Here is a 12,577-nt window from a genome sequence, read left to right as displayed (position 1 = left end):
TTCATCTTTAAGTATACTGTCCATCAAAAGTAAGTATTACAGTTTTAAAATTACAACTAACCTAAATTTTGATTTTGATTTTTATAACTAAATCTTTAAATAACAATCTCACATTTCTTGCTATTGGCTGTTATACATTATTTATAACTCTACCTTTTATAGTTAATGAGACAGCAGTTTTCAAAATGTACCAATTACCTTTGACATAGAGAAAACACAGTTCAATAATGATTATCAGTCAATTTTTTTACAGTTTCTTAGTTAAATTGCCTGAATTTTTTAGAAAGGAGTCTAAAAAAATCTAAAGAAATTTTTCACAAGTCCTTCCGTATTTCGGCAATCGAAGGAAATATCACATTTTACGAAGTTTATTTTCTATACAATTGAGTCAAATTGCATTGTAGTCTCATGTTTATCCCTTCAGGGCCGACCCGAAAGTTACGGGTCCAGATTTCATTATATCTTTTTAGAAAGATCCCATGCGGAAAGATACGTGATTTTTCCTATTCTATAAAAGATAATATCTATTTTCACTTTATTTCAATAACACTGAATATTTCTTACTTTTATTTATTGTTTTAAATTTAATATCATATTACTTTTCTAGAAGAAGAAGTAAAAAAAAAAAGAAATTAAATTGTAAAATAAATATTTCTTTTTCATAATAAGATTGTTGGCATACAATATTAACAAAAAATAAATAAAAAACAGGTTGTGATCTTGATCTTTACCTGTTTTATAAATCTTCTACTTCTTTCTAAAAGTAATTATTTTAATAGTACATTAAATTTCTCTACGTAATATGTTAAGATGGATACCACCTATAGGAAATGCAAATAAACGCATTGGATCGTATTTAAAGTTTAACGGAGTGTTCTTTGAAATTTCTACCCGGAATGTTGATAAAAACTTCACGATGCATACTTGAGACTGCAATTTAGCAAAACGTATACCTAAAAATAAAAAAATAACAATTAAAACGACTAAAAATGTAACAACGGTTGTTTTGACTATAATACACAAGGAACTAAAAATAAAATAATAATTTTAGAAAAGAAAATTAGCAGCTTTATCCAATCAAGGAACCAGTTCTTCATACATTATAACAATTTTCATCAAATCACTTCATTATATGTTTGATTAAAAATAGCAAATTTACTCAGAAAACATAATACAAAAATAAAAATATACAAACCTAAACAATTTCTGGGACCAACACCGAATGCCATATAAGCGCAAGAATGTCTATTGCTCACATTTTCCGGACTGAAGCGTTCAGGGTCAAATACATCTGGATTGGGGTATTGCTTAGGATCGTGGTGAATACCCCAAGCTGAGACAATAACAGTTTGCCCTTTGCGGATAATAACATTAGTACCTGGGACTGCATAGTCAGTTTTAGCATTACGTTGTAAAAGATCTCCCATTGGATATTTTCTTAATGTTTCATCAAATACTTGACTCAGATATGTCATTTCGCTCAAACATTCAAAGTTTAATTCACCATTATAATGTTTAAGAACTTCGTCAATTTCTGAAATAAGTTTGTCTTGTATGTTAGGATTCTTTGCCAGTTCGTAGAACAAATATGACAGAACGGAGGCGCCAGTTTCGTATCCGGCCACATAAAAAACAAATGTCTGCGCTGCAATGATACTGTCAGTCAATTCGAGTGCATTAACATCTTCATTTTCATTTCTTTTCGCTCCTTCGATGGTTTTCTGTTGTCTCAATTCTAAAATTAGATCTATGAAGTCTTTTCTATTTGATGGCACACCTACTCTTTGTCCAATAACACTTTTTGTTAGGTTGTCGAAAAATGTACTTACATCCTTAGGAAAGAGTGAGCTATTGAACTTTTTCAATATTCCCGGATACATCATATCAAGTTCGATGCCGTAATTCACAGTAAAAACTAATTTGTCAATTCTCTCCAAAGTTTTTATCATATCTTTATCTAAATCAACACCGAAGGCACATGCTGCGATAGATGCCATTGTGAACTGCTGAAAAACTAGATGCATTGATTGTTCCGGTTGCTTTTGACAAATGTTATCAACATAATTAATAAATGTATCTCCACATTCAGTCATCAGTTGCAACATGTTCTTCAGCTTACCCGAAGTAAAGAGAGGAGTGAAACGGTTTCTTAAAACTCTCCATCTGTCTCCATCAGCATGGAAAAGGTTAACACCGAGACCTTCGTCACTGAATTCAATTCCTCTATCAATGAATAAATCAAAGTCTTTGATCATCACATTTTTAATAACGTCCAAATCACGCAATAAAAGACAAGGCGTCGTCATTCTGAAAATTCCGACGACCTTTTCGTTAGGAAATGCCTCGTAAATGCTGCTATAAACCATAATCACAGACTTTCTTCTTAAAAAAGAATCCTTAAGGTTACCAAAAAACGGGAGAGGTTTTGGTCCGGCAACATTTCTTTTCTTCCAATAATCAAAAGTCCTAGTGAAGTAAAAATATAAAATTGTTAGTAAAACTGCCACAAACAACAACGTATAAAACATGCTTACTGTCACTGCACAAGATTACTGAATGATTCTCAATAGATAAATTGTGCAGATCAATGCAAACAAGTTTTTTAATAACAGTTTATATATAATACTAGCTGTGCCCTCAACTTCGTCCGCGTGTAATGCTGTCTTTGTATAGCATTTTTAATCACTTTGGATAATTATTTTACTTAAAATTATAAAATACTAGCCTTTACCCGCGACTCCGTCCGCGCGGAATAAAATAGAAAACGGGGTAAAAATTATCCTATGTCCGTTTCCTGGTTCTAAGCTACCTGCCCACCAATTTTCAGTCAAATCAATTCAGCCGTTCTTGAGTTATAAATAGTGTAACTAACACGACTTGCTTTTAAATATATAGATTACAACAAAACATATTAAACATAAAAACATTCAAACCTTACATATACCCATACAAGTTTCATCCCCTATTTCCTATTCTGATATTTCACCCTTGAGGGTAAAACTTTAACAACCTTTGAATGTTAATAAATATAATATATACATCAAATTAACGGCCTAAAAATAACTTTCAATCTTCTATATTGAAAATGACGATACTTCCATACAAATTTTCATCCCCCCTTTCAACCCTTTTTTCGCATTAAAAAGCAGCCTTTCTCCTTTCTCAGGCTCTAGACTATCTGTGTACCATTTCGTTAAAATCGGCTAGATAGTTTTTGCAGAAATACGCGACAGACAGACAGAATTACTTTCGCATTTATAATATTTCATACAAGGACTACTGTTGAAGCAAGGAAGCACAACTATGTATGTAACATGCTTGCAATTCGCATGAATAATGCAAATCTGACAATTTATACAAGAATAGCGTAATAATAATCTGCGCAACGTAATAATACGTATATTAATTATAAATAACTGGTTAATAATAATAAACACGTCTGGCTATAGTCCTATGACACTCAGGGGAAGAATGTATAAATTGATAACCTCCTTCTTTTTGAAGTCGACTAAAAACAGCAGCACGGCAGCCATGCTTTATTCATTGTGTTAATGAAAGCCGGTATATGTTTATAGAATAATATAATATTAATAATGTGATTACAAAAAAAAATATAACGTGACTTAATTAAACAACGATGTGCAACTAATTAATTCTGCCGGCTCATTGCGCGGGCGCCGCGGCGGCCAGCCCGATCTCCCGGTGCATCCCCCCGCTCGCCGCGCCTCCCGCCGCCGCTGTTCACGCGCTCGATGCGTGAACACGTTGTTTTGTATTTTCGTTTGTTTTGTTTGATCACTTATTTTAAAACTATATATATACTCGTATTTACTCTGATTATTTCAATAAATCTCTAATATCTCCAACATCACGTTGTAATTACTTTTCGCGCCACATTTCGTTGTTAACTCCAGCGCTATTTTCTTTTACTCGTCTATATTTTTACCAACATAAAAAGGCGGAATCTTTACTTCTGCACTCAACAGAATACGAAACGAACGCCACCTCAATCGTCAAAAACAGCTCAGTCGTTTAGGCTCCAGGCAGTTACATGGGAACTTAATTACGTAAAACATTACACTTTTCTCAGTCCGATAAAAATATTAAGCAATTTTACGAAAAGAAATTATTACTAAAGTATGTTTTTGATTTAATAAGAAATCGATCCAGAATATCTGTCTTCAAATTTGGCGCGATAATGTAATGTCAATTTTCTGATAACCGTTTTGCATCGTTCTCTGGCAATACTAAGGTGAGTTAAAAAACAACATTACAATACATAAAAACATGAATTAATATTTATTACTTTTAAATTATTTCATTATTTAGAAGGTATTTCCAGAACGGCTCCTCGGATTTCACATCTGAAATTTCATCATCATCAGCTCACTATACGTCCCCACTGAGGAGCTCGGAGCCTACCCCAAGTTAGGGGTGACTAGGCCATAGTCAACCACGCTGGCCAATTGCGGGTTGATTGACTTCACACATGTCATTGAATTTCTTCTTAGATATGTGCAGGTTGCATCACGATGTTTTCCTTCACCGTAAGAATGTCGGATAAATGTACATATATAAATCGAAAAATACATTGGTACATTGCGGGATTCGAACCCTCGACCTTCAGATTGCAAGTCAAGTGCTTAACCCCTGAGCCACCGACGCTCTAACTCTACGACGCTATAACTCTAACGCTATGTCTAATCTGAAATTTGGCCACCGGCAATAGCTAGTTGACTATAATTATAACAATTTATCAGGGTAATCTCCGAAATGGCTATACCGATTTTGAGGGGACTTTTACTGGAGGGACATGTGTGGGAGTAACATAGGCTACCTATGTTTTAATCCTTCGCTTACGAAGTGAAATAAATTATTTTTAAAGACATTGAAATTAAATAAAAAGTTAGCATTAAATTAAGTTATTTGATAGGGTACTTATCTTGGATTCTTATCAATGAAAAAACAAAAAAGTATGAATTGTCAGTTTTAAATTGTGCTGATTCATAACAGCATTAAGTTTAAACATTATATATATACATAATCAAATGTTATTGATAAATACATAATATGCATGTAAATATGTATATACTAGCTGTGTCCGCGACTTCATCCGCGTGAAAAACTGTAAAAACTTCGGGTAGCATTTTAATCATTTAAGCTAATTATTTTACTGAAACGACGTGCTACTCGTTTATGTATGGATATAGAAGAACCGAGAGAGTTGTGTCACGATCGCGCCAAATGGAGGTCCTTGGTCTCTGCCTGCCCCTCTGGGTTATGGGCGCGAATATTGTTGTTGTTGTATTTTACTGAAACTTATAAAAAAGTACAACAAAGCATATTAAACTTACAAAACATATAACCATCATGTATTCCTATACAAACCTTCATCCCCTATTTCCTTTTGTTATATTGCACTCTTGAGGGTAAAACTTTTACAAACGTTGAATGTCATATTTATTTATATCAAATTAGCAGCTTAAAAAATAAGTTTCAATCTTCTAACTGTAAAAATTATGATATTTCCATACAAAATTCACTTTCACAGAGTTACTTTCGCATTTATAATATTAAAATATATATTATATATTATATATTATATATTATATATTATATATTATATATTATATATTATATATTATATATTATATATTATATATTATATATTATATATTATATATTATATATTATATATTATATATTATCCTTACTATATATAATACTAGCGACCCGCCCCGGCTTCGCACGGGTGCAATGCAAAATATACCTACTACAGAATGTCCTTATACACAACGTTCACAGCGTTCACATTAGAAACCTTTAAATTTATCAGTGTTTCTCTACTATATTATGCATTTATTATACATACAAACCTTCCTTAAGAATCACTCTATCTATTAAAAAAAACCGCGTCAAAATCCGTTGCGTAGTTTTAAAGATCTAAGCATACATACGGACATACAGCGAAAGCGACTTTGTTTTATACTATGTATTGATATTGATATTGATATAAATGCGAAAGTAACTCTGTCTGTCTGTCTGTCTCGCTTTCACGCAAAAACTACTGAATCGATTTAAATGAAATTTTGTACACAGATAGTCTAGAGCCTGAGGATGGACATAGGCTACATTTTAACGCGAAAAAGGAGTTGTAAGGGGTTGAAAGGGGGGGTGAAAGTTTGTATGGAATTATCGTCATTTTTACAGGTAGAAGGTTGAAACTTATTTTCAAGGCTAATTTGATAAAGATAAATATGAAATTAAATTTTTGTATAAATTGTACCCCCAAGGGTGCTAAATAACAATAGGGGATGAAATTTTGTTTAGCGATATATGAGGTTTTGGTGAATGTTTTGTTTAATATGTTTTGCTGTTACCCTTACCAATATTTAGTCTAGAGCCCGAGGAAGGACATAGGGCACATTTTAACGCGAAAAAGGGTTTGTAAGGAGTTGAAAGTTGGGGTGGAAATTTGTATGGAAGTATCGTCATTTTTACAGTTACAAGTTTAAAATTTATTTTTGTGGCTGCTAATTTGATATAAATAAATATGAAATTCAACGTTTGAAGAAATGTTACCCTCAAGTGTGCTAAATAAAAATAGGGAATGAAATTTTGTTTGGGAATATTTTCGAGATTTGGCACGGTCCTGGCACACCTCTCTCTATGTTCTGCTACATCCATACATCCAATCATAGCACGTCGGTTAAGTAAAATAATTAGCCTTAAAAAATTCTATCCGAAGACAGAATTTCACGCGGACGAAGTCGCGGGCACAGCTAGTATATTATATATTATACATTTTATTATATTATTACATATTATATAAGTAAGGATTAATTGGGTTTTCGCACCTTATTTAAATTTGCATATTTAATTGTGGCAAAATAAGAGATTTATTTATAATTTATGATTTATTTTATAAAATAAATATAACACGACATTTATTTCAATAACAACATATTGTAACTAACATTATTAATTAATTAAAGAATTATTAGTACTTTTTACGGTCTTATTCATTTATTCTCTTATTATTTATATAATACATTTTATAAAAAAAAAAATAACAAAATATATTATATAAAAAATAGTATACCACCGGCTGCGGAATCCCATTACTCAAACAACCAGTGGTGAGGGCTACAGAGACAGGAACCTCCTAACTATGCGTGCGGTTTCTAGAATAACTGCCTTTTGTATCAGGCCCTTAATCCAACTGTTTAGCGAGAGCTTCTTAAGATGTTGGTCGAAGCTCTTCGCTATCAGTCCATTCACCGATACGACTATCGGAATAATGGTAGTCGATTTCATACGCCACATGGCGGTAATCTCGTGAGCCAAGTCTAAGTATTATTAGTACTTTTATTATTAATTAATTAAAGAATTAATTAATAATAAAAGTACTTAATTAAAAGTTTAATTTTCAATGGATTTAAAAGTCTTTTATAATATATTAATATAATATATTATTCAATATTTAGATACTTAATTAATGGATGAAATATATTAAAAGAAAATATAAACATATAATGGGGAGTTCATGTAATGAAAATTTTCAAAATTTTTCTAAGTTGAAAAGTTATTGAGTGTTCACGTATTGAACTTTTATTTTTTTCCATTGATAAAAAGTACATGTTTGGACTTGGAATTGAAAGGGGAAGATGAATTAATAATTAAAAATTTAGGGGATAAAAGTGGATTTTAATGCAAGAATACCCTCGTAGGTAAATGGCTCGTGGTATACATTTTGAGTACATAGCTATACATGTGGGTGTGTGGTGTGACTAAAGTGGAAAAATGAGAAATTCCAAAAAGGTCAAAATTGAATGTAAATATGTTAATATATCAACAATAGATATAAATTGATATAACTTTGTATATTTTAAGAGGGGGTATACAGAGTTAATAAAGAAATATTTACATAATAATAATAATAAATTATTATTATTATAACACTAGACGCATCAATATTAAAATAATTATATGAGTAAAAGGACTCAAAGAAAGTGCTCTGAAAGAGACGTATACATAATTGCATGAATGATAATGATTTCAGATTGGATTTGGAGATCTAATCATTCGCTATATATATCAGTATGGGAGGAGTATGTGCTAGCGCTTCGGTGTTGGAATATACTCAGAACCATATTTTAGAGCTACGGCTTTAAGATAAGGGAATTCAATGTCTTAGAGGCTTGCTTCTATGATACATTGAATTACAAAACTTTCCGAAGTTGACTTAGACTAAATATATGGACTAAGAGGCTGTGAAGCTTGGTGTCTGGAAGTGGATTATATCGATCTAGCAAATATGTGAATACATACTTGCAGCAGTAATGCGTTGTGTATAAGTGCTGAGATTGTATATGATTTTAGTGCTGTACATTGATGCTTATTGCGAGACGATATGACGACTTGTGAAGGTTATGAGAGATGTTGTTTACGACGTATTGGAATTGGTTTTCCATGAGTTGGTGATAGCACTCTAAACCGGAACTTGTTGTTTATTGTCTACCGATGGTACATCTCTGATGCGACTATCACCGGATTGATTATTTTCCATGGAGTGGATTACTGAGTACTTCATAGTAGTATGAATACATTATATTGGTCTGAGTTGATGGAGGTATTTGCTAAGATATTGTTGTTTGCTGCGATATCTGGTATGCGTCTTGAATGAAGTACATTGGAGATCTTATGATGACCTTGTGCAAATTCAGTGATAGCGCCTGATATTGTAGTATGGCGCTTATCTTAATTAGATTTGCCCAAGTCGGATCTCTTGCTTCGAGATTGCAGACTGTCTGTTCTCCCATGTTTAACAGAATTAATATGGCCAGTAAATTGTCCACATTTTGAAATATTAATGACGAGTTGTCATTGAGTGATGCAAATTTGATCGATGTCTATGCTTTGCAATAAGACACAAAAATCTCACCTACTGAATAATTGAATATACTGATATATGAAATTGTGGCAAATAGCTTTCTTGATCATGGTTGGTGGAGCATATGCATTTGTCTCATGCGTGGTGGTAGCTGGAGGGAACAAAGTTCTCAAGGCTGCGAAAGCATTCGCTCAACGTTGGACCCCACCCCTTGAGGCGAGCAGTAGACTCACAATGCGCTCTACAGGCTGAGACCTGTGCTGACTATGACCTGAGAGTCTTGCCTTATTTTATTAACACCTGTCGGTGTACAACACGCATTGATATGCGATATCGATTGAATTTGTGCTTACGCACTGACAATGAGTTGATACTCATTGTCAGTGCTCGTTTTGGAGCTGTGTGCCTCCCCACATTTTTTTTTAAGAAATGAGGGGAGCGACTAATACTTGTAATGGGTATTGTAAATATAGCTTGTAAATCTTTTACAAGTATATTAAAGATAATTTTATTTTCCTTTAATTTTAATTAATTATTAAGAGATACTAAACTTGGATTCGAGAATGGAAGTGAATAGTCATTACTCCAAATATAACCTAAAAGAATCAGTTACTATAAAAACACAACGTAGAACAAAATCCTAAATTAGACGATCACATATATAAAATATCCCTGGCACAAATAACAAACTCAACCTTTGGAAAGATATACAAATTTTGTGTCCTAGTCTACTGCAAAATTTTGTATAAATTGAGAGTTTGCATATATTTTAAAAAGGATAGTTACAATATCAAGATATTTTATATAAAAAAAAAACAAAACAATATTAAAGTTTCCGATGATCTCGTACCACAATAATTATTGTCAACAGTATTTCAGAAGACAGGGATCGTATTAAAATTAATAAATAAAAGTATTCTAAATGATTAAAATGAGACATTAACACATTAAGTGCCGGGCGAGTTCACTTTCTTACGAAAAATTGCAGTGGCACGGAATGTGTTAAATCCTTACCAGTCTATTAAATTATATAAAATTAAAGTTTTATCTCTTTACAACATTTAAATTAATATCACTGGTAGGGAAAGCAAATAAACGCGTGGGATTATATTTGAAGTCTAACGGTGTATTTTTCGAAGGTTCCACGCGGAATTTTGACAAAAACTTCACGATGCATACTTGTGACTGCCATTTCGCAAACCGCGCGCCTGAAATAAAAAAAAATCACTAACTTAAGGAGGAAGTATTTCTTCGATAAGGTGCTTCCTGTGTTGCTTAGAATCATACCGCTTTGTAATTGGACAGTAAATCTGATGGACTTACTCAATTTACACATACTAATTTATCATAACGCGTATTTTACCACTGTTTCCAAAAAAAAAAAACTATCTCAATTTTAGGTTCATTCACTTTTAAAACTTTTACTTAGTAATATAAAAGGAATATTAACATACCTAGGCAATTTCTAGGACCAGCTCCAAATGGTAGATAAGCACAGGAATGTCTATTTTTCTCATTTTCCGGACTGAATCTTTCGGGGTCAAATTTGTCTGGGTTGGGGTAATATTTCGGGTCATGTTGTATCCCCCAACCGGATATAATAATCGTTTGCCCTTTTTTAACAGTAACATCAGTACCCGGGATAGGGTAGTCAACTTTGGCGTTGCGCTGCAAAATATCTGCGACCGGGTATTTTCTCAAAGTTTCATCAAACGTCTGACCTAAATACGGCATGTCGCTCAAGCATTCGTAAGTTATTTCCCCATTATGGCGTTTAAGAACCTCATCGATTTCTGCAATGAGTTTGTTTTGTACGTCAGGATTCTTGGCCAGTTCATACAACATGTAGGCTATGGTGGAGGCGCTGGTTTCGTAACCAGCGGTGTAGAATATGAACGTCTGCGCTGCAATGATGCTGTCGGTCAGTTCGAGCGCTTTCACATCCTCGTCGTCTTTTCTTTTCGTTCCTTCAATTATTTTCCTTTGTCTCAATTCTAAAATTAAATCCATAAAGTCCTTTCTGTTTGTCGGCACACCACCTCTTTGTTTAATGACAGATTTAGTAAGGTTGTCGAAAAATGTACTTACACTCTTTGGAAAGAGTGAGCCATTTAACTTTTTCAATATTCCAGGATACATCATATCTAGCTCGGTGCCGTAATTTACGGTGAAAACTAATTTGTCCATATCTTGCAAAGATTTCAACATATCTTTGTCTAAATCTATACCGAAGGCACAAGCCGAGATCGATGCCATTGTGAATCTTTGAACGAGCGGGTACATACGATGTTCCGCATTAGTTTGAATAATTTCGTCGACATAATTAACAAATTTGTCTCCACACTCCGTCATAAGACGCAACATGTTCTTGAGCTTTCCCGAAGTGAATAGAGGAGTGAAACGGTTTCTTAAAACTCTCCACCTGTCGCCGTCGGCATGGAAAAGGTTAACACCGAGACCTTCGTCACTGAATTCGACTCCTCTGTCAGCGAATAAATCAAAGTCTTTTATTAAAATATTTTTGATTATGTCTAAATCACGTATCAACAGACATGGTGTTGTCATTCTATAAATTCCAACGACTTTCTCTTTTGGAAATTTATCGTAAATATCTTTTAAGACCATAATCGCTTGTTTTCGTCTAAAGAAGGAATCCTTGAGATTTCCGACGAATGGTAGAGGCTTGGGTCCGACAACATTTCTTGATTTCCAGTAATTGAAAGTTCTGGTGAAGTAAAAGTATAAAGCGACGAATAAAGCCGCGACAGCGCTCAACAAAACGTACACCATATTGTTTAATGTGAAACAAGACAACTGAATGAATAACTGGCACATACGAGACAATATATATACACGTTATGTACTTATATGTAATGCTGATCATGTTTGAAATGTTAAAACATGCTTTTAATGATGAATCAGCAAAATTTAAATCTGACAATTCATACTATTTCTATTTTTGTTGATTCATTTATCATAAAATTAAATGTCATTAAGAAATAATTGAAGCTACAATAATTCGCATTCATCTGAAAATTAGTAAGAATCTTTAGAATTGTGCCTTACACGACGGGTTCGGGTCCCGCGGCATAACCTGCCTTAGACTACGTCTCTCAAAGGTTGGCGTAATATTGTAAATATATTTGAAGTGGCACTTACCAACTCGATGCCCCGTTCACCGCCTGCAGGTGCCTGGTCACTCTGTCGGTGTCAGTCGAGTCAAATAAGTCACTGTCATACAGTCTAAAGGCGCCAGCAATGCTGCACTCCTGATGCACCCGATGCACCGCTTCCCGTAAGCGACCTATAGACGCCTCGTTATCGGACCGAACGCAGAACCGTAAACTTATCGATCCTGTCCTCTAAATAATAGACACGTCCGATATGCTCTCAAAATGCTAACCACTTCAGATGCTGACACGATGAACTCTGCCGACTCCCTCCTTTCCCGCATTTCTTCTGAAGGATTGATTTTTCCGTAGAAATATAAACCCCCTCTACAAACCTTTAGGGATTGAGTTAGTGAAATCCTTCCTTAGTGCTTGACTATGTAGTTTATCATAAGGCAGCAAACGAACAATCGGCTACATGAATTAGCTGAAATGGCGAAGCGACCGCTGCCCATAGACATCCGCAATTTCATCTGCAATCCCTGCGTTGAATCCGCAACGCATCTATCTGTAT

The 12,577-nt window shown here is 33.9% G+C and overlaps 2 protein-coding genes across 2 annotated transcripts; both read right to left on the bottom strand.

The window, feature by feature from the left end:
• Positions 1 to 783: 783 nt before the first annotated feature.
• LOC106714660 (cytochrome P450 6B1) lies at positions 784 to 2,551 on the bottom strand. The gene is made up of 2 exons (XM_014507760.2): positions 1,196 to 2,551; positions 784 to 953 (listed from the first exon to the last, which is right to left on the bottom strand). Exons 1-2 carry the CDS (start codon positions 2,526 to 2,528, stop codon positions 784 to 786), a joined length of 1,503 nt encoding a protein of 500 aa, XP_014363246.2. The 5' UTR covers positions 2,529 to 2,551.
• Positions 2,552 to 9,745: 7,194 nt separating this feature from the next.
• LOC106714687 (cytochrome P450 6B5) lies at positions 9,746 to 11,683 on the bottom strand. Its single transcript, XM_014507789.2, has 2 exons — positions 10,348 to 11,683; positions 9,746 to 10,101 (listed from the first exon to the last, which is right to left on the bottom strand). Exons 1-2 carry the CDS (start codon positions 11,681 to 11,683, stop codon positions 9,938 to 9,940), a joined length of 1,500 nt encoding a protein of 499 aa, XP_014363275.2. The 3' UTR covers positions 9,746 to 9,937.
• Between the last annotated feature and the right edge of the window lie 894 nt (positions 11,684 to 12,577).

This window comes from Papilio machaon, chromosome 20 (assembly GCF_912999745.1).
Source record: "Papilio machaon chromosome 20, ilPapMach1.1, whole genome shotgun sequence".
NCBI classification, from domain to species: domain Eukaryota; kingdom Metazoa; phylum Arthropoda; class Insecta; order Lepidoptera; family Papilionidae; genus Papilio; species Papilio machaon.
Note: the sequence above shows the minus strand (reverse complement) of the source record. Positions and strands in the feature narration are given on the sequence as shown.

Coding starts and splice junctions, on each gene's coding strand:
- LOC106714660 (XM_014507760.2), bottom strand. CDS start 2,528: ATGTTTTATACGTTGTTGTTTGTGGCAGTTTTACTAACAATTTTATAT. Junction 954..1,195: donor TGGTCCCAGAAATTGTTTAG/GTTTGTATATTT, acceptor TTTTATTTTTAG/GTATACGTTTTGCTAAATTG.
- LOC106714687 (XM_014507789.2), bottom strand. CDS start 11,683: ATGGTGTACGTTTTGTTGAGCGCTGTCGCGGCTTTATTCGTCGCTTTA. Junction 10,102..10,347: donor TGGTCCTAGAAATTGCCTAG/GTATGTTAATAT, acceptor TTTTTATTTCAG/GCGCGCGGTTTGCGAAATGG.